A 27,807-nucleotide genomic window follows, 5' to 3' on the forward strand; every position below is an offset into this window, starting at 1 on the left:
GGAAGCCCCGCCCACCGAGGCGAAGGAAAGGAAAAAGGTGAGACGTGGACATTTATTGCCATTAAAGTATTTAAAACGAATAAAGTACTTAAATCTGTGTAATTTGAAGACTAGCCAAGCATTGTGACTCAAACACTAAAGCATCGTCTCATGTTGATGATGCATAGCACCTGACACGTTAATCATGTCGTAGATCACGAAGCTTAGCATTAGCTTCAATTGCGATGACGTCATCTCACTGATTTTCGCGGTGATTCGTCAAACATGTTGCCTAACAATAGTATTAAAAATGATTTCAATCATCCATGCTGTTTTAAATGATTCTTTTCAAAGATGATGTCATCACTTACTGATGCTCATTTTGTTGACGTGCACTTAGTTTAGCATTAGCGTGAATGCCTATGATGGCATAACACATGGATTTACCCATCTACATGTGATTTAGCATTAGCATTCATGTCAATGAATTAAACGCACACACAAAATAGCTATCAATTATGTCAATTAGTGTTAGCGTTGATAGTGTTGTAACAAACTCACATGTTGATCTTGTAGTCATGCTCATTTTATCTTTAGCATTGTTGGTGATTATGGCCAAATCCCAATCCCCACGCTTGTTTCCCTCAATTGCGCGTTACTATTGAGGCTGTAAGTGTGTAGGGTGTCCCAATTATACGACTGAGCCCTCGTCCACATCCCTTTAGCCGAAGCATATTACCCACAATTCAAGAAACTGGCGGGGTTCGGAGGAATTCTTGTGCCTTTGCTGAAAAAAAAAAATCCGAGTGTAAATATTGAATTATTACATGTGTTATAGTTTCAATATGTGTAATTTCAATCGATGGTCACCTACATATTTTGTCCTCGTGTAATTGAAGTAATTGACGACCTTCTGTGCATGTGCTGAGCAGTGGCAGCAAATAATGCAAATTATAGAGCCATAGCTACTATTGACTGGACGACCCAACCTGAGTTTTTACTTTACTACTACTTCACTGCAGTTTCAATCTAATTTTAATCAGCAAAATTGCCAAAACAACAACCGGTGCCGCCAAGCTTGATGACGAAGATCCTACACATTGGCGCAAGTTGATGATGTCACACACACTGTCCCAATTCTGGAATTTTTATTCCATTCAGATGCAGACTTAAATACACATTGTCACTCTAACAAACCAGAAAAAGTAGCCAAAAACTTCTGCTTTGCAAGTTTCTACCACGTTGCGTTTAAATGTGGGCTGGTGTGAGACCATAGTTTTCCAAGTGTCTTTTGGAAATCTTCTCTTCTGATGTACAAAAGTGGCATTAGTCATCGAGCACTGGGCTCAGCACAAGCATAAACACACTCACGTTTTTATTCCAGGTGTGTTGAGAAATATTCACCGAGCGCACACTACTTCACGCTAACCGTTTGGAAACTCAGAGCATTGTTGAAATGGGCTGTTGAGTTTTTCTGAGTGCCCCCCCCCCCAAAAGAAGTGTCAAACAGGGTCCACAATTTGCTCATTTGATATGATTTGTATGAGGACTAAATAGTGTATTTTTTATTTGAACAAAGTTCATAAGTGATAGTTTGAGGCGTTAATAATACTTGAAGGAAGAGTTAATAAAATGTATCAGTTGTGTTTGTATAAATTGAAGGTTTCGTGTATTCTTTTTCGTGCATTCAAGGGAAGCAGAGCTGCAAAGGAGAATAAAAGTCCCTGATGAATATCTGTCAATGCACATGAATTATAATAGTCAGCCTGCGGTGACCTTAACACGCGCACACGCGCACACACACGCAATGTGTGTGTGTGAGCGCGTAGTTTTATCGGCCTCCTGTCAAAGCGACCCGTCCATTCGTCTTTTCTCGCCGCCGTCCGCTGAATTAATTAAGCAGGAATGTAAATGTTTTAATTGAATGTCAAACAGGACCTTAACCACAAACACACGCACACGCGCATACACACGCACTTTCACACTTATTCATTGCTAAGTGGCATACACGCACACTAATTGTTTTTTTTGGTGGTTGTGTTGGATTTTTTTGTTAGTTTACTAAGTTTAATTGTGTTTGGTTACGGTCGTGACTCTTTTGGTCATTGTTTTGTGTCACGCTTATCTGTGTAAAGTCAAGGTGTATTTATAAACAGAATATATTATTATATTATATTAACTTTGATAATGTTAATTGTTTCTTGTTAGTCGTGTTGCGTAAGTGAAGTTCTGTTGACGTCGGGCTACGCGATTGTTGCCCAATTTTTGTCGCGTGGTGTCTCGTCGCCGATTTTGAGTTGTCTTGACGCATCGTAGCCCACGTAGTGTGACATACTCAGACATTATTCATTTGGCGTCCGGGACGAAAGTCTGGCATGTCAGTATTTTTTTTACGCCTTGACGCATAATGTGGCATGTCCTACGTCATCCTTCGATTGGTTCTTTGGCATTGACCAATAAGAGGGCAGCGCCCTGTTACTTATGACAAGAGACTGGACGATGCGCTTATGCAAACAATCAAAATGGCAAAAAAAGGAACGGAGAGGAGGGAGGAAATATTGGTACGTATATGTAGCGTTTGAAATCATGCTACGCTTGCTAACTGCAAAGCCAGTAGCTGATTAGCAAATGTGGTGTTACCTAAAAGAAATTGTTACCTTAAGTTCTAGACAGTCCATACTGCCGTCTCCCCACTTTTTTCCTGTTTTTTGCCTTTTCCTAGCAAAGAACAATCGCACATCCCTATAATGTCTCCGTCGACATGACAGCGACTTGTCCCGCCTCCCCGACAGACCTGCGCCAATGGACAAAATATTAACGGAAGCACGCGACAATTGGGATGCGTCTGGTCGGTGACGGACTTGTAGTGTGAAGTCTCGCCGGTCCAAGACACGTAACGATATTATCTGGTCGTCTTGACACTGCGACCGGAATGTTTTTTCTGTTGTCTTCTTTTTTTTTTTTTTTTAAATAATTTTTATTTATTTATTTATAGGTTAGTTACCTTTCGTTACCAGTTACATCGTGTCAATTCTGTTTGTTTGTAAGCGGTTCAGATAATGGGTGGATGGCTGTTACGTTAGAGTTGTATCGTATTGTATTACGTTTCATTGTTTGTTACGTTCATGGTGGTATATATTTTTGCAGAGCTGGGCACTTGACCCTTTTTTCCAGTCAGTCCCTCGCCCTCCGGCCATGATCTCTGTACCGTTCCGTCCTCGACCCTCCTTCCTAAAAATTGTCGGCCCCGTATAAAGTTTAGTTGTGTTATGCAACTTATGTTACATTAGTGGTTTTCTGTTAGTTGTGCGGCGTGACTTGTCTTACATTAGCTGGTTTAATGTTAGTTGTCTTGCTTTGATTGTTTTCTTTAGTTTTGTCATCATATTTGTGTTTCCCTGTTCCTTCATTGTTTCCTGTGAGTTTATATTAATTCTGTTTCGTTATTACGTTTATTTCTTTCTGTTAGTTTGTTACATTATTTATGTATTTTTTATTTCTTGTCTTATGTTACTAGTGTTATATTGTTTTCTGTTAGTTGTGTTACAAAACTTCTGGTATTTTACTTGTTTTTGGTCATGTTGCTTTCCGTTAGCTTATATTGTTTGCTTTTGTACATTAGGTATTTTCCGTGAATTTATTACATTCATTTTATTTTATTTTTTCCCACGTCTGTCAGTTTGTTACATTACGCATGTTACTTGTCCTGTGTTAACGTTACTTGCGTTCCATCGTTTTCTGTTTGCTTACGTTGTTTTGTTCCTCATGTTGAATTTCTTTTCCGTGTGTTTGTTCATTGTTACTTTGATTTTGTTTTATTAGTTGTCTTAGCGTCATTGCTATCTCTAATTAAAGTTTTTACCCTGGTTATGATATGTTATTTCGTTGACTTGTTTAGTCAGGTTTTTTTTGTATTTGTACATATGCTAGTCATGTTGACTTGTTGCATGCTTGTTCCACTTTCAACACGTCGGAGGTGAAAGTTATGTTTATTTGTTAAATTGTATTTGTGTCAGGCTACTTGTGGGACAATGCTGCACTTTTTTGGTTAACTGTGTGACATTAGTTGAGTTACGTTGTTTTATTGTTTCATGTTAAGTTGAGGGATTTATGCCAGTTGTCTTACATTTGTAAATTGTTTCATATCTCTTAGTTGTGTTATTAGTTGTTTCATATTTATTGTGTTACGGTTGTTGATTTCTTGTTGTGTGGTGCTATTTTTTTCTCGTGTTTTATCTGTTTTTTCTTCTTATTTTAGGCATGAAGATGTTTTATCTCCAAGTGAAGTGTGCACGCAGGGGTCAAAGTTAACGCGGCGATCGGAGCGGTGTGTGTGTGTGTGTGTGTGCGTGTGCGTGTATGCGTTTGTTTGCTTGTTAATAAGTTGTTTTTGTGTGCAAATAATTAGCCTTCCTTGTAGAAAATGATGAATTTGGGCAGTTAATTCATCGATCGGCCGATGCGCTGGGCTGCGGAAAAGTCATTAATCAATGCGTGAAAAGAGCTAATTCTCCTCCCGCCGCTTCCTCCGAGACGACACAAAAACAACACAACACACACCTCACACTGCTGCAGGAAAATGTTTTTTTTTTTGTTATTGTTTCACACACACTGTTTTTTTTTTACTCCTTTAGGAAAAACAAGCATCGGACAATTCATTAAAAACTCCACCATGATCAACACCTTTTTAAAACAACAATAATAGATAAATGTTTTCTTATTAATGCTAGTTAATGAAGTATATTGTCAAAATATCTCACAATAGTAACAAAAGTAAAAAAAAATTTTCGTTTTTTTGTGTATTTTTCTTGTTAGTTTGTTTACATGGGTTTTGTGTTGAGTTGTGTTTTTTCCTCATTTGCATTACTTGTGTTAAATTGCCTGCAATTTTTTTGTTTTATCACGTGAGTTGTCTTACATTTGTTATGTTACTTAAAGTATCAAAATGTTTTCACTGAATCAATACAACTAATCACTAACAATCAAAGGGACATTCCAACTATCTATCTGACAAATGTTTGTCGTGTTAAATAAATGTTTTGTACATCTTTTGTTTGTTAGTACGTTTGTTGCATTATGTCACTTGTGTTACTTTAGTTATGTTAGTTGTTTTAAACAAATACAGTATTGTTACATTAGTTTTACTTTATGTCAGTTGTTGTATGCTGTTGTGTTGCGTTGCAGAAAGTTGCGTAATTTTTTTAGCATTTGTGTTGAGTCGTGCACAGTTGTCTTACATTAGTAATGTTGCTTAATTAGTTGTGTTAAATAGATTTTGACATGAGCTGTGTTACGAGAATGTTAATTGTGTGTCGCCAGTTGCTGGTGTTGTGTGACTTTGTTTTACGTTGTATGCGTTCCATCGTTTTTGCGCCACCTTTGTTGTTTTCTATTAGGTCGCTATGTTGAGTCACAATTTTGTTTCATGCGGGTCGCTGTGTTCATTGTCTTAAGTCACTCGTGTTCCATTGGTTGTTTTATGTAAATGTGTTTGTTAACTTGCGCAAGTTTGGTGTTCATTTTGTGACATTGTTTATGTGAATTTTTTTTCTGGTGTCTTATGCTAGCATGTTATGTTAATTGTTTTCCACTATTTCTTTTACGCCAGTTGTGTTATGGTACTTGTGTTACATGAATTGTTGTCTGTCAGTGTCTGTTTTGAAAGATAATTCCCATGACAGAGAGCGCTGTTACTTTTGAAGTCCTGAATAGAGCTTCATAAACCTAAATTATAAAGACTTGGTTGAATATTAAAATAATAACAGAGGTGACTAAAAACGTGTGTTTTTGTTCCACACAGGAGTGATGTCAAGTAACAACCACATTATTTGACTAATGGGTGAGTTTCTTTTCTTTGTTTTTCTTCTTTTCAGATGCGATGATTTGAATGATATGGAATGTGGCATCCCTCAGGGAAACATGCCAAGCTCACTTATCCTTTTCATTTTTTTAATTGACTTTGTTATTAACATTCAAAACAATCAACTATTCCACATGTCTTGTTAATCATGACGTGTTTGTATGTTTAAAAGCTCGCCAGCTAATTGATTCGCTAGTGACGCGCCAGGGCCGACCTTCTCCCTCTCACCCGCTAGCCAGCATTTTTGTAAAAAAAGGTGAAAAAGTGTCTTTTGGGCCGGCAAGAGTTCATGTGGAGACACTGGCGTGTTTGTGTTTTTGTTCCTTATCAATCCAGAGCCGCTCGCCAGGATGACGGATTGCGGCTGTCACGCCGACGCTAGTCATAACAACGCACGCCTTTACGTGTTCCGCCGTTTAGCCCGCGTCCTTATCCGCGCCTGCGCTCGCTGACTGATGTGCTTCGTATATGTGTGTGGAAGTGCGCGTGTGCGTGTGTGTGCGCACGTGTTCTTGCCCCCGTAGCAGACGGCTAGCAAGCTACGGGTCGCGGATAACAAGACCGACCCAAAAACACAATGAGCTCAGCTGTAATCTGTCTTGTCTAGGCATACACACACACACACACACACACATGCACACGCGTTGCTAAGGAAGTCAAGACCAGTCAGGCTAATAATAACAATCAGCAAGTAATAATAGTAATAATCTTAATAGCAAACAGAGTGCGTCAAACTGGAAGAATTGCGGGGGAAAAAGTTCGACGGCAACTGCTTGTCAAATAACAACAAACACACGTCATACCTTTTGATGCCAGAAGAGGGTGCTACTCACCTGAAGGTGCAAACCTAAATTTTTTATTTGGTTGTTATTTACATATAATTGAAGTTGCATTTCATTTGTTGTGTTTTCCAATAGTTGTCAAATTCTTTGTTACGTTAAGTTGCGTTGCGATAAATGTTTTCTGTTATCTTACGTTGTGTGACATTCGTTGTGTTACGTTAAATGTTAACTGTTTTTCGGTTGTGTTCCGTTGGTCATATTATATCCGTTGTTTCATAGTAATTTTTTCCCCTTGTATTACGCTAGTTGCCTAACATTTGTTTTATTCATGTCAATTATTCTGTTAGTTGTCAGTCAAACCAGTCAAAAAACACAAAACAAGTGGCTGCTATCTACGCTCCTTTGCAGACTAATCGACTCAAACTCCTGATTTCTTTTATTAGGCCACACCCCCTTAAAGACACATCCAACACTGGAGCAGCACAGTACATACAGTCATTACACTTATTCAAACTAGTTGATTTCATTACATTCATTTAAATAATTTTTAAGAAATCTTTTTGTACAATGCAGTAGATTCTCATGTATTCACAAATTTGCCTACTTGCCGCTTTCTTTTGGAAAGCTAACCATGTTAATTTGAACGTTTTTTTATGTACCTGATCCCCCTACTTACTCAGATTTAAAAAAATAAACATTTGTTTTATGTCATTATCTTTGTTTTTATGTTGTAATGGAAATATAAAATAAAAAAAAACAAAAAAAAAACAAGAATTGGCCAATAGGGAAACGGTTGATAGTGTCCTATGTAATTGGCCTGATGGCAAGCAGGTGCCTGGTGGGAGGGGCCTGTTCTGTTTTGCAAATGTATGCTTTATCATTTTAAAAACTCTAAATAATTAACTTTTTTTTTTTTTTTTTAAATAAGAAAAAAAGTCACGATTCCTTGTTTCACATGTCAGTGTGCAAGTTCAAAGTTCACATGTCGGGTGCACATCACCAGGGAAAATTTGTGTGCGTGTGTGTGTGTTTTGGAGGTCCGAGAAAAAGAGAGAGAGGGGGCCGCGCGCGCTGCACTTGGTCATGTGCTGCTTTTTTTGGTTGCAGAGGCGTGCGGGACACATCATCTTCCTCCTCCTCTTCTTCTTCTTTGGGGTCGAGGAATGAGAAAAAGAGAGAGAGAGAGTGCGTGGGTGTGCGTGTGTGTGTCGGCGTGTGCGTGTGTGTGTGAGTGTTCCTCCATGAAGAAGAAGAATCGAGGTCGGACGTCAGCGCTCCTCAGCCGCACGCGCGCACAGCCTCACCATACCGGTAAGCTTATTATTATTATTATTAATATTATTATTGTTCATGACACATTTTTTTTTAACTCTTCATTTTTGTTTTTGACTGCCAGCATCACATGTTGTTTTTTTGCTTGGACATGCAAAAACTTTGTGGACGTCTCGACTCAATGAACACGTAAACGTTTTAATAATGGAACCGAATCAAACACCCCGATGCACTTTTTAGGACGTTTTGTTGCTTTTGTGTGCATGCGAGTCACAAGTTAACCCCCAAAAAAGTCGAGAACGTTCGACCAAGAGGACCAAAGGTAACTCCTTCACGTCCTGCTCTTTTATTCCTTTTTCTTTTTTAAATATTTGCAGCAAAAAAATAATGTTCTCATTTTATTTTCATCTTAGAAAATATTTCAGCAAAAACTCCACACGTGCTATTCGATTGGTGTGCTTTTGTTGTGAAATGCTTGTAGCGCATGATGATGTAGACATTTAAAACAAATATTTCTCATGTTCACATTCATTTATTAAAGCTACAACATATTGATTGATTGAAAAGAAAACAAATTTTACAATAAAATGCGGCAAGAGTGTTTACGTAAGTCCGTTTTTAACCTGTCAATCATTATCACGTGTTTACTCATACCTTCATAAATTCAGTACGACACATTTATTAGTTATTTTTTTCATTTTATTTATTTTTTCAATTTATTTATTTCTTCACTCTTTTGCTTGATTCCTTTTTTTGTGTGGCTTTTGACTATTCATTCATTTTTATAAAGAATTGAAGTTGGCATATATGTGTATTTGTATATAATTTCCAATATTATTTGTCCACTATCAATCAAAACTGTTGAAAAGCTGGACTACGGATGTGTATTATACATTTTTATGTATCGTGGAATTCAATGACACGTTGTCGTCGTCATTAAATTCTATTCAACGTATTTATCCACTCTCATTCAATACTGTGCATTGAATTAAATAAGGTGTATTTATGATTTTTTTGAGTCCTTGATTAGATAATTAAATATGCTGTCATATAGTTTTTTTTAAGTGTCTGACTATGATGTGCAGTAAAAGTGACTATGAGTGATATGTTCAAGTTCACTATCATAGATTTGTGTCATTAAATTGAATAGGATGCATTTGTGATTTTAAATGTCACTAAATATGATCAACTGTGACGTGCAGTCGAATTTACTATGAAAATGTGTCTTAAATGTCTTTTCAGGAAAAATAGGACTTGTATGTAATTCATATTATGGCTATTTATTGAAGAAAGGCATGAATGAAGAGTGAAGTCAAATGTGTGTGTGTGAGTGAGACGCTGATGATTGACAGCTGTCATGTCCCCCCCCCATGCAGACGGCGTGGCGCCATGCTGAAGCCGGGCGAGGCATCGGCGTCGGCGGCGACGGCGGCGTCGGCCTTCCTCAAAGTGGACGCGTCGTCATACCTGCATCACTGGCAGCAGCTTTTCCCGCACACACCGCTCAAGCCGCCCTTGCCCTCGCCCTCGGGACCCCCGCACTGCAGCTCCTCGTCGGGGGCCGCCACCAGCGCCACCCTGGCGCCCGCCTCCTCCTCCTCCTCCGTGGTGGTCACCCAACTTCCTCTCGCCCAGCACATGGCGCTCTACGGGCAGGCCTTGGCTCCGGTGGGCCCCGGGGGTCCCGGAGGGGACGCGGTGGGTGTGGTCTCCCCTGCTGGGAACCCCGCGGTGGGACGCCTCCTGCAGGTGAAGGAGCAGAGCTGTGGAGGCGTCGGCGTGGTGTCGTCTAGCGTGAAGAGCGTCGGTAGTGGTGAGGAAGGCGGGAAGACAGCTGCGTCCGTGCAGGCGGGGGGCAGGATGAAGCTGTCCGCCGAGGAGCTGGACTACTTCCTGTACGGACAACAGAGGATGGAGATCATACCCATCAGCAGCCACAACGCCGACGTCAACAACCGTATGTACATACACACACACACACACACACACCCCAACACACGTATATAATATCCATATATATACAAATATGTTATATTATATAACAAATTAGTGAAAATTATTTATTTTCCATTCATGTTGTAATTTTGTTTTTCTTTTTTTAAATGTATGATGACACAAAAGAGTTACGTGTATCATTTCTTTTAAAACCAATCCTAATTCTTCAAGTTTTTTCAAATTATGTTCTGCCTTAGTATTTAATTTATTTATTTAAGTTTTTTTTGTTTTCTAGTTGTAATAGTCTTTTGTTTTCTTTTTCATCTTAATATTGAAGCAAATTATACACTTGTTTTGTTTGTGATTTTACTTGTTTTGATTTATTTACAAATTATGTCCCGGATATTAAATTTCAGTATATTTTTATCCTATTTTTTTTAATTGAAAATACATATATTTTAATGTGGTAATATAAAATATATTTTTAAGTTCTTAAAAATATTCTTCCTCAAATTCTTTTCAGTTCAAACTAAGTGCGCTACCACTATTTGTGCAAAATCTTCACCATCTATTTAATTTAAAAAAAAAATGAACAAAAACTACAATTAGTGGATTAATAATGTTCGAAGTCAGTGTTACTGTACAAAACGAAGCGAAAAATACACATTTTAAAAATGATGGTAGATTATTTTTGACGTGACATCAGAGGTCAGTGGCCTCGAGCTATGATTGATTATCAATCAGATTTCACTTTCAAATTATTGATCAGCAAAATGAATAATCTTCACTTAATCCGTCATTTAACGTGGACACTGCGTATTTAATATAACGGTATTCCATAAATATATACACGTACAGTGTGTGTGTGCGTGTGTGTGTGTATGTATAAATATATGTGTGTATATATATATATATATATGTGTATACATATATATATATATATATATATTTATATATATATATATATTTATATATATATATATATTTATATATATATATATATGACGACATTTACACCCAAACTCACAATATTTCAAAGTGATGTCATTTGCAGTTTTGAATCTCAGCAACAAAATGTAGATTATTTTCTCCCACATGTGTGTTTGTGCTCACATCTTCGCCGTGTCAAAAGTTGTCATGAAAGTGACGTGATGAAGATGTGTGTGTGTGTGCGTGCGTGTGTGCGTGCATGCGCGGGCTTGTGCGTGTGTGATAAAACGGTTCATCAGCAGTAATCTGCGTCGATACGCGCCGGCAGGCCCGATGAGGGATGGCGGGACAAGCGGGAATTAATTGCTGCATATAGTTTTGTGTTGGGGGGTGGCGTGGTGAGGGGGGTGGCACAGAGTGGGGGATGTTCTGCGTGATGAGGGGGACGAGAAAGTGGGGGGATCGATCCAGCGGAACGCTATTTATCATCCCAACACAACCATATGGAGGTCCCGGGGGGCCACGTGCATGTGTGTGCGTGTGTGTGAAAGTGAAGTGTTTAGTGTGTAAATAAAGCAGTCTCTCACACACACATACACACACACACGAAAAATAATCAGAATATACAGTAAGTTGCATTCTGCTTCGGATCACATGACATTCCGACTCGCATGACGAGCTTGTACATTTAGAATGATTACAAGCAATTGTTGTTGCACGTTGTGCTTTTTTGAGTATCGCATCACTACGCAAAATATATTTTTAATCTTTATTTGAGTTGGTTTTTTTTGTTTGTAGTTTTGTTTTGTTCATTTATTTCTTTTTTTTAATTTTTAATTACTGTTTATATTTCATCACTGCCCCGCCATGGCAATTACATGTCCAATATTACACCTGGATTTGCCACAAATTGACAGACGGATTGCTATTTTTTTTTTTCCGTGTGTAGCTGTTTGTGTCTGAACCACCAATAACCAATAAATGTTATTTATTCATAAGAAATTTAGCAGATTCATCAACAAATGTTTTTCAATAAACAACTTTTATTTTGAATTCAATTACATGTATTCGTCAACCACTTAAACTTATTTACCAAAAAATAATATTTATTTTCATAAACGGATTTCATTTTTATTTTGTTATTTGACTTTTTTTTGTTATTTTCTTTCTTTTATTTCATCTCAACCAACAAATTTATGTTCAAAACCAGAAATGTAATATAATTGAACAAAAGTTTTTTAATCCCCAAATTTAAATGGTTTGCTGAGCAAATTCATTTTTTTAACACGTGTACGCTTCAATTTAACCTTGTTATCCCTGAATCAAGAAATGCAATTTATTAAGAAGCAAATGTCGTTTTTAAACAACAAATTTAAATTGTATATTAGAAATTTCAAGTTTTATTATTCATTAACATACAAATGGATGAATCAAAAAACCAAATTCTAAATAAAATTGGTTTATTCATCACAAATTGAGTTTTTAATCGACAAATGTCATTCATGAATCATTATTAATGAGCAAATGTAACTTAAACAAAAACTGTCATTGTTCCTCTTTTTATGTTCAGGGCTCTTTAAATATAGTTCAGTTGCATTATCGTGAAACGTGAGTAATTTTTGATCTGCAAATTTAATTGAGAAATTAATTTATACCAAATCGTCACCAAATTATCCAAGAACAAATGTCATTTTTAAATCCACAAAAACAATTGGTAGGCACACTTTCATGTAGCGTAATACAAATGAATGTCTTTTTTTTCCCGTCAATTAAACCACAGCAGAGCGCACACACACACGCAAAGTGTCCACACCGTGTTTACATTTTGCAGTTGTTATCATGTAGTAAATGTATGTGTGCTTATCTGCTGTTGCTTGGCAACATGGAGACAAGCTTCTGATTGTCGTGAGATCTGATTGTGACTACGTCAACGCTAAGAAGTTTCCCGCCCGTCCCAAAGTGGGAATGTTTGTTTGACATTGTTCCCGTTTAGCGGAGCATTAAGAAGTCGGCGGCCACGTAACTCATGACTTCATCCGTCAGCGGCATCACTCTTGCTGCGCCGCTGATATTTCAAATTTGGGAAAAACGCAAAGGAAAACAAGCGGGACTTCCTGCTGGGAACTTTTTAGTCCAGATAATCATCAGCAAGTCAATTATTGACGTCAATTAGTGTCACACTTCATCACGCTACGGCCCTGCGACCGACGCTTTTCACTCTGACGCGCCGCCATGCTCGGGGCGCAAATATGTCAGGAATGATTTCACTGCAGCCAAAGCATACATTAAAAAAAAAAACAAACAACTTCATTAAAAAGAAAAAAGAGCAGACCAGCTTCCGCAATGTTCAGAAAACACTGAGCACAGAGTGGGCCAGATGATGTGAACCTGGTTACAAACTGATGCGAGTCAGGTGTATATCCATTGTGAAATAGATGTGAAATGATCATGAAAGTAGTGTGAGAACTATATAGTATGAACTCAGATGTGAACTATGTGTTAATACAACAGGAATCCGATGTAAATAAGATGTCAAAGCGTCGTGAAAACTGTGGGAACCAGGTAGTGTAAAGCACATTTGAAACTGGTCTTAATTAAGTTTGAATATATGAATCAGATGAAAGCAATGGGAACAATGTGTGAAACCAGACAGTGTGAAATCAGATACAACCTCGGTTGCAATTTAGTGTGACGAAAGTGTGTATACAACATGGGTCAGATGTGAATTATATTTGAAAGACGTGTGAACATAGTGTGGAGCATCCATCCATCCATCCATTCTCTGTACCGCTTCTCCTCTCAAGGGTCGCGGGATGTTGGAGCCTATCCCAGCTATCTTCGGGCAGTAGGCGGGGTAATCCCGTGAACTGGTTGCCAGGCAATCGCGTCGCACACAAAGCCAAACAACCATTCACACTCACAATCATATGTAGGGTCAATTTAGAGTGTTCAATTAACCTACCATATGGTATGAAATGGGTTGTGAACTGAATTTGATACACCACAAAGCAATCAGGTTTAAAAATTGCATGATGCAGTGGATTCAAAACCGGTGTGAGCTAATTGTGAAAGCAGTGGCAACGGTGTGAACCAGATTTGACACAGTGTGAACCAAGTCTGAATTAGATGTGAAAACAACGTGAAATAGATCTACCACCACTGGTTCCTATCCGTTTCAAACCAGGATCACACCTCAGTCCAAAAACGTTTTTAACCTTGCTTCCCATTTAGTATCTACCAAGTTGACAACATCTTAACATCTAGATCATACTAGCTTTAAACAAAGTTCATCTAGTTATGAAAGCGTTGCTAACACAGTGTGGACCAGATTAACTGGGTTTGAAATAACTTGTAAACATGTCAACCAGTTATGACCGCAGTATGAACAAAGTGCGCAAGAGTTTATGTAAAACAATTTTGAAACTGCTGTAAAATACAGTTTGGACCATATAGTGTGAACTCTGTTTGAAACTGATGTGAAGCGGGTATGACACCAATGTAAACACGCTGTTAACTCAGTGTGAATCAGTTTGTTTGCCAGGTCTGAATATGAACCTAAGCCGTTACCATAAACAATTCATGTGTGTGCTGTCAGCAATATTTACTAGATGATGTGACTGAGGTTTGAACTTTGTTTAAAGCTAGTATGATCTAGATGTTAAGATTTTTGAAACGGATAGGAACCAGTGGTGGACATGTTGTGGACTCAATCTGGAACAGGTACTTTGGATCAGTTTAGAAATACGTACGAACCAGATAGTAACACAGTGTCGTTCCGATAATGTGACTGAGGTGCAATTTTCCTGGAATTGAACCTAACTTTGAATATTTCCTTCCAGGCTGCGACATGTGTGCGGACAACCGTAATGGTGAGTGTCCTATGCACGGACCGCTTCACTCCCTGCGCAGGCTGGTGGGCACCAGCAGTGCCACTCCGGCACCCCTCACCCTTCCCGACGTTCCCGACTGGCTCAGAGATCTGCCCCGAGAGGTGAGCGCCCCCCTATTTGATGTGGATTGACTCGAGGCCGACTCAAGCCGCCAATTGTAGGATTTGAGACTTTCTGGGCTAAAACCTCCGAAAGACTCGACTTGACTTAAAACATGCTGTGCTTGAAATGCCTCATCCATCAATACCTTGTGTGTAGGTGTGCCTGTGCACCAGTACACTACCCGGCCTGGGGTATGGAATCTGTGCTGCCCAAAGAATTCCCCAGGGTACCTGGATCGGGCCCTTCCAGGGCACCCCCCTCACGCTGGACAAAGTCCGCTGCGGAGCCTCCAGGAACACACGACACTTGTGGGAGGTAACAGAGATGCTATCATTGTGGACCGTTTTACAACAAAATGATGAGGATGATAACGTCCAAATTGGGATTTGTGTGAACACATTCCGTGAACTTGACCGTGTAACTCAAGTGTCAATCAGGTTTACCTGGTCTGAATCAGACATGAACACAATGTGAATCAGGTCAAAGCTAAATTGAGACCCGATGTGAACACACTGTTAATACAGTGTCTACCCGATAGTTTGACTGGTGAGGTGTGGACCAGGTGTGAACTGACTTTAAATCAGACATGATATTTTGTTCATGCGCAATTTAGTGTGACGCAGATATTGTGAACCAGGTCTGAATTGGACATAAACACAATGTGAAACAGGTAAAAACTTCTCAATGTCTGTGTCACACTGCTTTCAAACTATGTGTGAAAGTAATGTGTGTGCGTTTAAGGAATGTGTGTAACAGACAGCGTGTTGAAGGTTTGAAATGTGTGTGAACGTAATGTGTACACTGTGAGTTGTGAAGTCGACAATTAAGCGCTTGTGTAGCAGATAATGTGTTGGAAGTTTCAAAAAGTTGTGAAACCAAATGTAAACATGGTGTGTTGAAGTTGTAGTTTTCCTTGTTGAAGACCAACAAGGAAGCTGAAGAATCCTGTTGGGAAGCTGCACATTTCCAGGGAAAAGTGATGAAGTCGTCACGAGGCCGTCACGGCTGAGCTGTCGTCGTGAAGCCGGCGGCGGCGGCGGCAAAGAAAGCAAAGCAAAGCTCGCTCGGCAGCCAAATATTTTGCTAGCGCGACGCCCGCAAGGATTCCCACAATCCTACTGGGCCTGTCGGAATGTCGTAAAAAGCTTTTATTTGCTAGCCTTCCATCCTTCGACGCTTTATTAAGCAACCGCAATGACATCATCGTGTCCCTCTGTCTGCAAAGGATTTTATTTATGGAAACTTGTGATTGTCCAAAAACAAACTTTTAGCTGACTTCTTGCATTTGGTCTGTAGGTGGCGCTGGTGCTAAATAACAACTTTGTTAAGATGACCACTTTGGGTCACATGTCATTTGACAACATAATTCAGTGCGCGTGTGTCCAGGTGTATAAATGCGTGTGTGTGTGTGTGTATGGTGGTATCTGATTGGTTGTCTGGAGCTGGCCCCACCCCCCCCCTCACGCTAATAGTGTGAGAAAGCCTAGTGAGCGCTTGTGCAAATATTTTGGGACGTCTGATGAGCTGATGGATGAGGCGGCTCACCGAGAGCGCTACGCCGGCGGCTCGCTGGTCCACACTGTTGATCCTGGTTCTGCTTCTGGTTCTAAATATGGTTCCTGCGGTGCGATAATGTGTGAAAGAGTGCGCTTTGTTTCGATTTTGTTTTGATCCGCTTGTCACACTTTGAATGTTTCAAAGGCCCGCCGCACACCGAGCGATGCAGTTGAACTGAACAGTCACGAACAAATTACAGTCGGCGACTCCCCCGCCGCACACCTGCCGATTGACCCTCGCTCACATTCCAAGTCGCTGCAATGGAAAACTGCGTCCGCTGGTTCCTTATTGGCAAATACCGTTTTGAGGCGCCACATGTACTGTTCTGTAAAAAATGACCCATCATGTTTGTTTACATGTCAACACAATGTCAACTCAGTGTAACGCAGATGTAAACGCCCTGTAGTACCAAATAGTAAAACCAGATTTGAATGTGGTGTGACTCAGGAACACCACAATTTTTTTTTCCATAATGTTTTCTGATGTGTTTTTTTTTTTTTTCCATCTCGCTCAATGGAAGATGACATAATATGACCAGGAATCATCTGGAAAACCACGGATTGAGGGATGAGTAGTGTGAGGAAGAGGCGTTGCGATGAAGAGGAGGCTGAGGGCGTGTAGAAGAGGAGGTGATGAAGAGAGCAGATAACGGCAGAATTAGTGCGTTTGATTGATTTTGTGTACAACTCAAGCGTGGGATCATTGATCTTCACTCACAAACACTTTTACACCATTTGGACTCTATAACAACAACAACAACAGCACTGCACTGTCACCATTTTACCTGATGCAAAGTCATGCTATGCGATATGAAGTGATGCTTGGCCGTCTGGCCTTCCCTAAATTAAAACTGTTATCAGCATGACAAAGCGCTAAAAAAAAAATCTTAGGTGCCTCGTGTGTGTGCTAAGTGCGTTTTATCGCCTCTTGTGTGATGTATCTGCTCTGTTAAGTGTGTTTATCTCAATGTGTGGGTGCTAAGTGTGTATGTCACACTTCTCTTTTGATAACCATGGCTGCATTAGTGGATTTTTTTCACACAAACACACGTCATTCATATCATGATAAACACACTTAATGCACTCAAACTAGCACGTGAAGATTGTGATAGTGTATAGAGGTTGTTAATGATGTGCGTGTGTGTGTGTGGTCTTTGAAGTCATAGCATAATGTAGTGTGACAGTGTTGAAAATGTTGAACACTTCTTTGCAACATTCAACTAAATTTGGTCTTTTACTCTTTATACAGTATTTGTGTGTGTGCGCGCGCGCATGTGTGTCTAAGACCTCCAACATGGTGGCCATTCGTCACAGAAGACCAGATTATTTTTTTATTTATATTTTTTTTTTTAACACTTTACTTCCTGTAATTGTCCCGATTCCAAGTCTTTCCTAAAACCGTTGTCCTAATTTCACGTTGTCGCCGTGCCCGAAATACTTTGTGTGAAACCGATAAATGAGTGTGAAAGCAGTGTAAACACCCTGTAGACAAGTTCATGTCAATCATGTGTAACTCCACTTTGGCCCACATAGGAAGCTCATGTAGAGCAGATAATGTGCTGTACACCAGGTTTATGGTCTAAACATAAACATGGTGTGACCAAAACTAGATAACGAGGACCTAAATGAAGACTGAAAGAATGATAAAATAAGAATGAGCACAATGGGAAAATGGTCTGGACCGGGTTTAAAACAAGTTTGAAGCTGATAGGATGTGATGTACAGACGTGCGCTTGTGTGTGTGTGGGGGTGTGTAATTGGTGTGATCCAGGTGTGTGAAATCACTGTAAACACCCGGCAGGTATGAAGACGATGTGGCACGGTTTGGTGCGAACCAGGTTAGAAATAGATATGACCAGATGTGAACACAAACCAGAGTTGCGTTTATGCATTACACGTTGGTGTGTTTCAGATTTACGACTCCGAGGGAACCTTGTGTCATTTCCTGGACGGCAACGATCCGGCTAAATCGAGCTGGATGAGGTACATCCGATGCGCCCGACACTGCGGAGAGCAGAACATGATGGTCGTTCAGTACAGGTACAAACCCGCTAGTGCTACATGCTAACTGTTAGCCTTGACATTAAGACCTACTAAACTAGCCACTTGCAATAGCATCTTTAGAGTGTTTTAATTTGGCTAAATGTTAGTTTACGCTAGTTTTTTTCTTAGCTTGGTTTAATTTTATTTTAACATTATTTGCTTTGTCATGGATAACTGTACTTTTACCTTCTATGACACAAGCCGTTTCTCAACTCCCGTCCTTGTGATCTGGTGATCTCAGTCTCGGCCCAAGTCCTGTTCCAATTGAAAGTGCACCTTAGTGCACCCGGGAGGGGTGGGGCCAACATGACAACACAATCAGGAGGGGCCGGGCTGTAAATCAAAGATACCCCTGACCTCGCAGCAGATAAAATGAAAGAATTGGGTGGGGTGGTGTTTGATCCGCGTTTGCTGCTGCACTGAGGCGGGCGGCGTCACACATCAAAGAGGCTCATCAGGCGGTCAGGTATGAAAAACAAACACGCCCGCTGCCTTGTAGAGGGGCTGCGGTCTTGACCGTGACACATTTTTAGTTTTCTTACCCACAACACAAGCAATGTAAGAACAAACTCAGACAAACCTATGCTTATAATGTGCATGAACCTCATACGGTAAAAATAAATAAAAACATTTGCATTGTAGTTATTTTTCACTCGTCACTACTAAACTAGCTCGGCTAGGCTAGAGTAAGATAAAATAGATTCAACGAATAGAAAGTAGCAGAGATGGTCACTTTATCCTATTTTTGCCGATCCTTCCTCCATTCGCGACCTGGACACCCTTCCGTTATCGACGGACCGTTCCATCCCGGTACCAAATGCCCTTCGCGGTAAACATGGCGAAAATAAGATCACCAAAGTGATGCCAAACTAACGCAAACACTGGTCCTTCAATTATTTGTGTTTGTGTGTTTTAGGTCGAGCATCTTCTACCGGGCGTGCTTGGACATCCCTCGAGGAAGCGAACTCCTCGTTTGGTACAACGATTCGTACACTTCCTTTTTCGGAATTCCGCTGCAGTGTGTCGCTCAGGACGAAAACTGTGAGATTTTTTTCTATCTTTCCTCTAGAATGCTGTTAACATAACGAGGCTAGAAGTAGACGTGGAACAAAACAACATATGTAGAAAATGGACAAAGGACACAGTCTTGATCATTGAACGCTACCGAAGAACATAGATTTAATTGTCGAAGATTTTTTGAAGATGTGCATTTATCTTAAACTTCTTGAACAGAAATGTCAAAACGCTGACCGTCACATAGAACTTAGAGCTTAGTTCTTCGGCGGACCAGCCGTGGAACCCGTCCGTCCATTGAACATGAGTTGATGTTTTGTGCGTGCAGTGAACGTCCCCACGTCGGTGTCGGAGGTGATGTCTCGTCAGGAGTCTTTACAACAACAAAAACAATCGTTCGGCAGCAGCGGCAAAGCGACGTCCACGACAGCGTCCTTGTCGTCGTCCGTGCGCTCCATGGTGTTTCCTCAGATGGCATGCAGCAGAAGTTTCTCCGCGCTGGACAAGAGCGGAGCGCCATACCCGTCGTCCGAGTCGTCCTTCGGCCCGCTGTCCTCCAAGAACCAGCGAGTCCTGGCCAGTCCCACGTCCACCAGCCAGCTCAGCAGCGAGTTCAGCGACTGGCATCTGTGGAAGTGCGGGCAGTGCTTCAAGACCTTCACGCAGAGGATCCTGCTACAGATGCACGTCTGCCCGCAGAACCCGGACAGGTCTGTCAACAACACCTAATACACAATCACAAGTAGGCTTTGGACTCAGGTAATCAGGTTTATTGATAGTTGTATCATTTACTTTAGCTCCTAAAGTGCTTTCCAAATACAGTTAAGTTGAGTACAATAAACTGGACTGGACTCAAATGGACTTGACTGGACTAGACAGAATTAACGACAGCCAAATTAGATATGAGCACATACTTGAGTTTTGCGTAACAAAGTGTGTGATGATCTATTGGCGAATTTTTGCTTATCTTTGTTTTGTGTAACACGTGCGTGCGCGTGCGTGTGTGCATAAATCACAATGGCGGCGGCGAAGAAATTGTGGTTGTCACGGTGATGGGCGGGAAGGCACGGCCACTGTCACTTGTTCAATAAATGAAAAAGAAAATGAAAAAGTGTCTGCTGATGTGCAAAATGTCAATGAGAACATTTTATCCACACGACTCGCTCTTGATATCATCTTGGCAACCTTCATTCTTGACGCTGCAGGAAACCCAACTAAGTCCAGTCAGAAATTTCCTCATTCTCTTTTAAGTCGGCCAAGGCTGCATGATTCCTTTAAATTTCCTGGCTTTTTGTTGTTTTTGTGGGACCATTTGTATGTTTGGACTGCAGGAACTGGTGATTAAAATTAGGTCCCGGGTAATTCATTTCGGCCAAAAGTAGATCCTGGTCAAGGTGGTGCTGAAGCACCCCTAAAATTTCAGCAAGCTTAAAAGTTTATTTAGTGTATTGTTTAAAAAAAAAAGAAAACGCACCCAATCTTCTACCTTGTCCTTGAGGACGTACAAGTTGCTCATGTGAGCACATGATGATCATGTGACCATCCGGTGCTTTTATCAATAGTTGCAGACATGACAATGATGATGATGGCAGGAAGACGATGTGACAGTGTGTGTGTGTGTTTGCAGGCGCAAGTGATTGATTGTGTATTGGTGAAGTGTGAGCGCTGATTTATTATCCCTGCTCTCAAACATGCTAACATGTCATCAGAGCAACACACACACACACACACACGTGAACACTTTAGATACACTTCACACTAAGACACAGTGACTTGAAACCCTAACTTAAGCTTAAAACCTTAACTTGAAGCACTTAACAAAAGCTAGAGACCCAAATTTGAAACCTCAACCATGTCTTGAAGCCTTACCTTGAACACCAACTTGAAAGCCAAATTTCAAACCCTAACCCTGGCTTGATTTTTTTTGGAGACCGATTTGAAACCCTAACTGTGGGTTGAAAACAAGCTTCGAAACCCTAGCTCAAAGCCCTAATTTGAAACCCTACTTTGAAAGGAACAGTTTGAAAGCTGCTGTTGTTTCAAATACTAACTCTGGTCTGAAAACCTCATTTAACACCCTAACCCTGATTTAAAACCCTAATTTGAAATACTAACCCTAATCTTGGATAAAAGCCCGACTTTAAAATCCTCACCCTTAATTTGAAACACAAACCTCACTTTGATCACCCTGACCCTAGTTTGAACCCCTGTCTCTTAAAACCCTCCTTCAAAACCCCACGCCCTCATTTTGAACCCTAACCCTTGTTTCCGACCCAAATTCTTGGATCAATTCCATTTGAAATCATAAACCTCATTTGAAACCCGAACTTGAACCCCTACCAATTATTTTAGACGTGTCATATGAAAATGGGTGAGAAAACGTTCCATTCACACATCAATCTTTCACTACATGGTGTGTGTGCGCGTGTATGCGTACGCGTGTCTTTCATCAGGTTATGTGTCCACCGTGAATGTTAGTTCTTAGAACTCATGTTGTTGACAGACGCACAGAAACTTTTCACGCCCACGTGCGAGTGGTAGCGATGTTGCCGTGGCATTTGGTTGGCTGCCCATGTAGTCAGTTAGTTAGCAATTTTGCTTGACGCCTGTGACACGCCACAGAGCAAAGCTAGCTAGCTTGCTGCTATCTTGTCGCCGGTGGTGTGCTCGGCCCGCGCGCGCTCGTGTGTAATAAACAATAAGCGCGCATTAATCTCGGCGACTCGCTTGAATAAATAAATCAAAACGTTCCTCCCATTGATCACTCCAAGTATTCACGATCGATTTGGGCCTCATAGAAAAGCGCAAATGAATAAATAAGAAATAATAAACACGCCAGCGCCTATACAACAACGCCTGATAAACGAGCGCCCACACGCACGAGCACACACCGTATTGTAGAAAACTGCAAGTGAGGAGATTACCTTTTTTTTTTTTTTAAACCAAATCTGTGTTTTGGTCTCTGTGTTTGAATGTGTGCATTTGTAGTTTGTGTATAAATGTGTGACTGTGCTTAAATATTTTAGTGTGTCTGTGTGTAGAAAAGTAGACTTGCGTGCGGGTCAAAAGGCGTGTATTAATGTGTTGCAGTTGTGCATGCCGTCCATTAGGGGGCACCAAAGGTAAAAGTTTTTGCACAAAGCTAAGATTGCTTCGCTTCCTTAACTGGCAACAATGTTAGCTTGTTGGCGTTGTTGTTAGCATCATTAGCCAAACGCAATCCAGGCATCAACTTTAAACCCTAACAATGAAGTGAAACAATTACTAAAGCTCCTAACCTAATACTTTTGTTTAAAACCTTAAACCAGAATTGACACTCTAAGAGTTGTTTGGAGTTAAAACCCTAGACCCGAATTAAAATGATCATTTCAAACCCCACCTCTGATTCGAAACCCTACTTTCAAACACAACGCTTGTGTAAAAAATGTATAACCCAGACTTAACACCTTAATTAGAAGCCCGAAACAAGGCTTGAAATCCTAACTTGAAACATAACACTCGTTTAGAACCAAAATCCATCCTTGAAACCTTAATTTGTTTATTGAATTTCATGATTGATCATTTGAATTTAATCATTTTTAAAACCAGAACCCAGGCTTGTAACCCTAATTTGAAACTTTACCACTTGAGTAAAAGCAAAATCCAGATTTAAAACCCTAAACCTGACTTAAAACCTTCACTAGTTAGCACTCGTGAGCCCCTTTTTATTTTTTCCAACTCCGGCCGAAAGTGCTTGAGAGCTTTAAACCCTGATTTGGATGTTGTCTTTATTGGAACCCGTCAGCCAGGCTACTTTTCCAATCTGTACTCTGCTGTTGCTGCTGCTGTTGGTGGTGCGAGCGCGTCACTGACCGGCGCTTCCTCTTCTTCTCCTGTTGTCTCGGCGAAGGCCGTACCAGTGCGGCCACTGCTCGCTGTCCTTCTCACAGCCGTCGGAGCTGCGCAACCACGTGGTGACGCACTCCAGCGATCGGCCCTTCAAGTGCGGCTACTGCGGACGCGCCTTCGCCGGCGCCACCACGCTCAACAACCACATACGCACGCACACCGGCGAGAAGCCCTTCAAGTAAGTCAAAGGGAGGTTTACGCACACACACGCACACACACAAGATGTGAAACTTTTTCTGGAAAAAAAAAGTACCCAACTCTGATTTTAAACCTGACTTGAAACCTTTTCAAACCCCAACTCCCATTTGGAAAACTTTACCTTGATTTGAAGCCTTACCATTACGCTGACCTAACCCTACTCTAAAACTCAAATTTGAAACCTTAACACTGTGAAACCCAACTTTGAAATCCTTACCATTATTTTAAACCCTAACCCTACTTTGAAACCTTAATTTTAGAACACTAACCCTCGTTTGAAACCTTACTTTGAAACGCGACGCCTATTTTGAAGTCCTGACGGTCATTTGAACCCTAACCCTAGATTGAAACCCTATTCATTGTTTGATAACCTAACCTTAGTTTGAAAACCTATTTGGGAACCCTAACCTTCGTCCTTAACCCTCGTTTGAAATCCTACCTCCTAGTTTTGAATTCCAACCATAATTTGAAACCTTAAAGCCAGTTTAAATCCCTGAGGCTAGCTTTAAAGCTCAATTGGAACCCTTGTTTAAAACCCTTCCCCACTTCCTAATTTAAAAGCACAACCTTCATCCAACGTGGATCCACCATCTTTAGTCCTGTCAGTTGGTTAGCAGCCTCCACACGCTCGTCACGGCAAATTGAAGTAAGCGGCGCTAATGGCTGCCGTTCCGTTGCCGCTTGGACGCAATTAGCGAGGACGGCGTCGAGGTCACGCCGAGCGACGCGCCGTTAACGACCAATCGCGGCGAGGTGACGGCGCCTGCCTGTCAATCAACTTGAAAGGCGTCATCGTGTCGCTAAGCCGACGTGACGGCGACTTTAATGGCCAGCGGTCGGAACGGCGTCAAAATGCGGAAAAATCTCAAAGGGAAGCTTTACAATCAAACAAAGAGAGACTTTTAACTGAATATCAAATCAAGAAATTATAATGATTAAATACAACAAAAAAATGGTTTGACAAAATGCATGATAACATGCTCAATACAAAAGTTTATCATTAAGGAGAACAAATCCAATAAATAGTCAATTAAAAACCTAGTTAAGGAACAGGAAATACTTGAAATGGAATTAATACAATATATACAGAATGTTCATAAACAAAATAAATAAAATACATTGCATAACTTAAGTGGCTCAAACAAAATAATAAAATACAAATATAAAGTAATGAAATAAGATAAATGTTAAAAATACATCAAATATAGCATGAATTGGATGATTATTTAAACCCATGAATAAATACTCCTCTGGATTGGCAGAGCGAGGTGGTGGTTCCCCTTTTTAAGAAGGCGGACCGCAGGATGTGCTCCAACGACAGGGGCATCACATGCCTCAGCCTCCTTCTAAAAATTAATTCCGGTTGTGGTGGTGACAAGGGTCCGTCGGGAAATTGAATCCAAGATTCAGGAGGGCCGGTGCGGTTTTCGTCGCCGCCGTGGAACAATGGACCGGCTCGACACTCTCGCCAGGCTCTTCGAGGGTCGCTCAACCAGGACTGGACTCTGCCAAGGCTGCCCTTTGTTGCCGATTCTGTTTATAACTTTTATGGACAGACCTTCGAGGCGCATCCGAGGCAATGAGGGGGTTCGGTTTGGTTGTCTCAGGAGAGCGTCTCTGCTTTTTGCAGATGATTTGGGACTGTTGGCTTCTTCAAGCCGTGACCTCCAAGGCTCACTGGAGCGGTTTGGAATGAAAATCGGCACCTCAGTCGGAAAAGGGTGGCGTGCCCTCTCCGGCTTGGGGACGAGATCCTGCCCCAACTGGAGGACTTGAAGTATCTCGGGGTCTTGTTCACCTGCGAGGGAGATCGACAGGCGCGTCGATGCAGCGTCTTTATTGGTCTGTAAAGAAGGAGCTGTGCCGGAAGGCGAAGTTCTCAATTTAACGCTCGATCTACGTTCCTACCCTCACCTCTGGTCACAAGCTAAAAGAATAAGATCCCGGGTACGAGCGACTGAAATTAGTTGGGTGAGAAGCTCGGTCATCGGGAGTGGGTCAGAGTCGAGCCGCTGCTCCTCCGCATTGAGAGGAGCCAGATGAGGTGGCTCGGGCATCTTGTCAGGATGCCTCGTGGACGACTCCCTGGTGAGGTGTTCCCTGAGGACAACCCGGGACAGGACGTCTCCCAGCTGTCTTGGGAACGCTCCAGGATCTCCCAGGAGGAGCTGGACGATGTGGCTGGGGAGAGGCAAGTCTGGGCCGCCACCCGACCGCCAATAAGCGGACGAGTAATCAATTCCTGAAAATAACATTAAATTGAATTGATTCATTCAATTCAATTTTTTTTTTAAACTCATCAAATAAAGTGGTCAAAATAAACAAACAAAAACAATGTAGTAAATGAATTTAAAATCAAATAACTTGTAAATAAACTCTGAATGAACATCAAATTAATAAAAAAAAAAAATAAAGTAAATGAAATGAAGATGTCATCAAGTTTGTTTCCCGATGTTGTGGTCGTTATGATGTCGTTAGTTTGCTCATTTTTCATTTCATTCATCTTGATGTATTCTTTTGTGGTGTTATTTGATTTGTTAGTTGTTGTCAAAACAAAACCTTGCCATGCATGTAACGTGACTTTTGTTTCGCCAATCAATAATGTCCACGCGTACACACATCAGACTTAAAAGGCTTCCACAATTGGGTGTGACGGGGTGTGTGCGTGTGTGTGTGCGTGCAAGCGGGAGATGGGAATTCCCCTCAGCAGCTGGCTTGATAGATTATTGACGAGTGTGTGTGTGTGTCTGCGCGGGCACATGGGTGAAGATCACAGCAGCAATTCCTGCTGACTGCTCCGTTGACCTCAACACACTTTGTACTGTCAACACGTATTACACTTGACAACACACTTCTCACGTGTGTGTGCGTGCGTTTGAGGGTTGTGAATCCCAGAGTAACTCACAGTACGACGTCATTGCAAAATCATTTGCATACACTTATTGATTTGCATAACAAATGGTCATATTGGAAGAGAAGTTACGGAACCACATGCCAACACGTCACGAATATTACATATGAAACTGAAGAGCGAAACAGTTGATTTAAAAAAATAAAAAAAAAAGGATCAGGGTTGTTTGGGTTTTGGATCAAAGTTACAATCTTAACGTCTTCATTTGGCGTTCAAACAAGGGGCAGGACTTTAAATTAGGGTGTTTTAAACAAGGTTGACGTTTTATATTCCAGTTTCAAAGTGGGGGTTAAGGTTTTAAACGAGGTCTTTGGGTTTCAAATTAGGTTATCAAGCCTTGTTAGGGTTTCAAATGAAGTCTCCAGCTAGGCTTTGTTTGTTAAACGTGGGTTCGGATTTCAAATGGGGTTTAAAATGGGAGGTAGGGTTTCAAGTTCGGGTATGGCTTCAAAACAATTTTCCAAGAGTTTGAATTGGTTGTTTGATTTCAAAGTAAGGTTTCCAGTTTGATTTATTCTTTTAAATTTTGGGTTCATTCGTTCCAAAATAGGGTTTCAAGACAAGGGTTCGGGTTTGAACTTGGTAAGAGCATTCCTGTTCTTTTGGCTCTTTTTGTGTTCAGATGCGAGCGTTGCGATCGCAGTTTCACTCAGGCCACCCAGCTGAGCCGTCACCAGAGATTACCCAACGAATGTAAACCCAACAGCGAAGGATCGGTGGGAGGAGAGTCCATAGAGGTGGACTAGAACCCAAGCCAACACAACACGACGCAATGCAGCAGAACCCAAATCCTCCCTTGGGCCGTCATTCTTGGCTTTTCTACCGCTGCTCACGTCCAACTCGACCAAGTCCTTCACGATGCATGGAACTACCTTACAACAAAATACCAAAGTTCGACTGATGTTCTACCAAAGTTCTTACAAAGTACTACCAGTGTTTTCCTGATGTTCTACCAAAGTTCTACCAATGTCATACGTAAGCTCTTCCTAATCACTGCTGAAATGACGATGCTTCCAAAGTCCTCGGAAAATCAAACAAAGTTCCACTGTAGTTGTTCTTCAGCCAAAGATTTACTGAAAGTCTACCAATGTTATATCAAATTTCTCCTAAAGCGATACCAAAGTTGTTCTACAAAATGCAACCAATGTCTTACCACAGTCTACCAAAGTTCCACTAGAGCTGGTTCATATTTTTCTGATTATAACAAAAGGTTTTTCGAGTGTTATACGAAAGTTAAATCAATCATCAACCCAACTTTTTCTAACTTGACCAAAATTCTTCAAAAATTGTATTAGAATTTTATAGCAACTATCAACCCAGGTTCAACTAAAGTGTCAGTGAAATTCTTCCAAAGTTGTCCAAAAAAATTATCCTGAAATATAAGTGACAGTCGACCAACAAGTTCACCAAACGTTTCTTTCAAAATTCACTTTGACCAAGTTTTTCC

General features: G+C 40.9%; 1 protein-coding gene across 1 annotated transcript; it reads left to right on the top strand.

The window, feature by feature from the left end:
- On the top strand, nucleotides 1-27,747 carry prdm6 (PR domain containing 6). The gene is made up of 11 exons (XM_088288454.1): nucleotides 1-37; nucleotides 5,780-5,818; nucleotides 7,729-7,932; nucleotides 9,270-9,850; nucleotides 14,598-14,749; nucleotides 14,907-15,065; nucleotides 18,219-18,346; nucleotides 19,266-19,390; nucleotides 19,692-20,073; nucleotides 23,253-23,429; nucleotides 26,983-27,747. Exons 4-11 carry the CDS (start codon nucleotides 9,283-9,285, stop codon nucleotides 27,104-27,106), a joined length of 1,815 nt encoding a protein of 604 aa, XP_088144580.1. The 5' UTR covers nucleotides 1-37; nucleotides 5,780-5,818; nucleotides 7,729-7,932; nucleotides 9,270-9,282; the 3' UTR covers nucleotides 27,107-27,747.
- Nucleotides 27,748-27,807: the final 60 nt, after the last annotated feature.

Source organism: Idiotropiscis lumnitzeri, chromosome 1 (genome assembly GCF_059441095.1).
Source record: "Idiotropiscis lumnitzeri isolate Australia: NSW breed Sydney's pygmy pipehorse chromosome 1, RoL_Ilum_1.0, whole genome shotgun sequence".
Classification (NCBI taxonomy): Eukaryota; Metazoa; Chordata; class Actinopteri; order Syngnathiformes; family Syngnathidae; genus Idiotropiscis; species Idiotropiscis lumnitzeri.

Coding starts and splice junctions, on each gene's coding strand:
- prdm6 (XM_088288454.1), top strand. CDS start 9,283: ATGCTGAAGCCGGGCGAGGCATCGGCGTCGGCGGCGACGGCGGCGTCG. Junction 18,347..19,265: donor ATGATGGTCGTTCAGTACAG/GTACAAACCCGC, acceptor TGTGTGTTTTAG/GTCGAGCATCTTCTACCGGG. Junction 20,074..23,252: donor TGCCCGCAGAACCCGGACAG/GTCTGTCAACAA, acceptor GTCTCGGCGAAG/GCCGTACCAGTGCGGCCACT.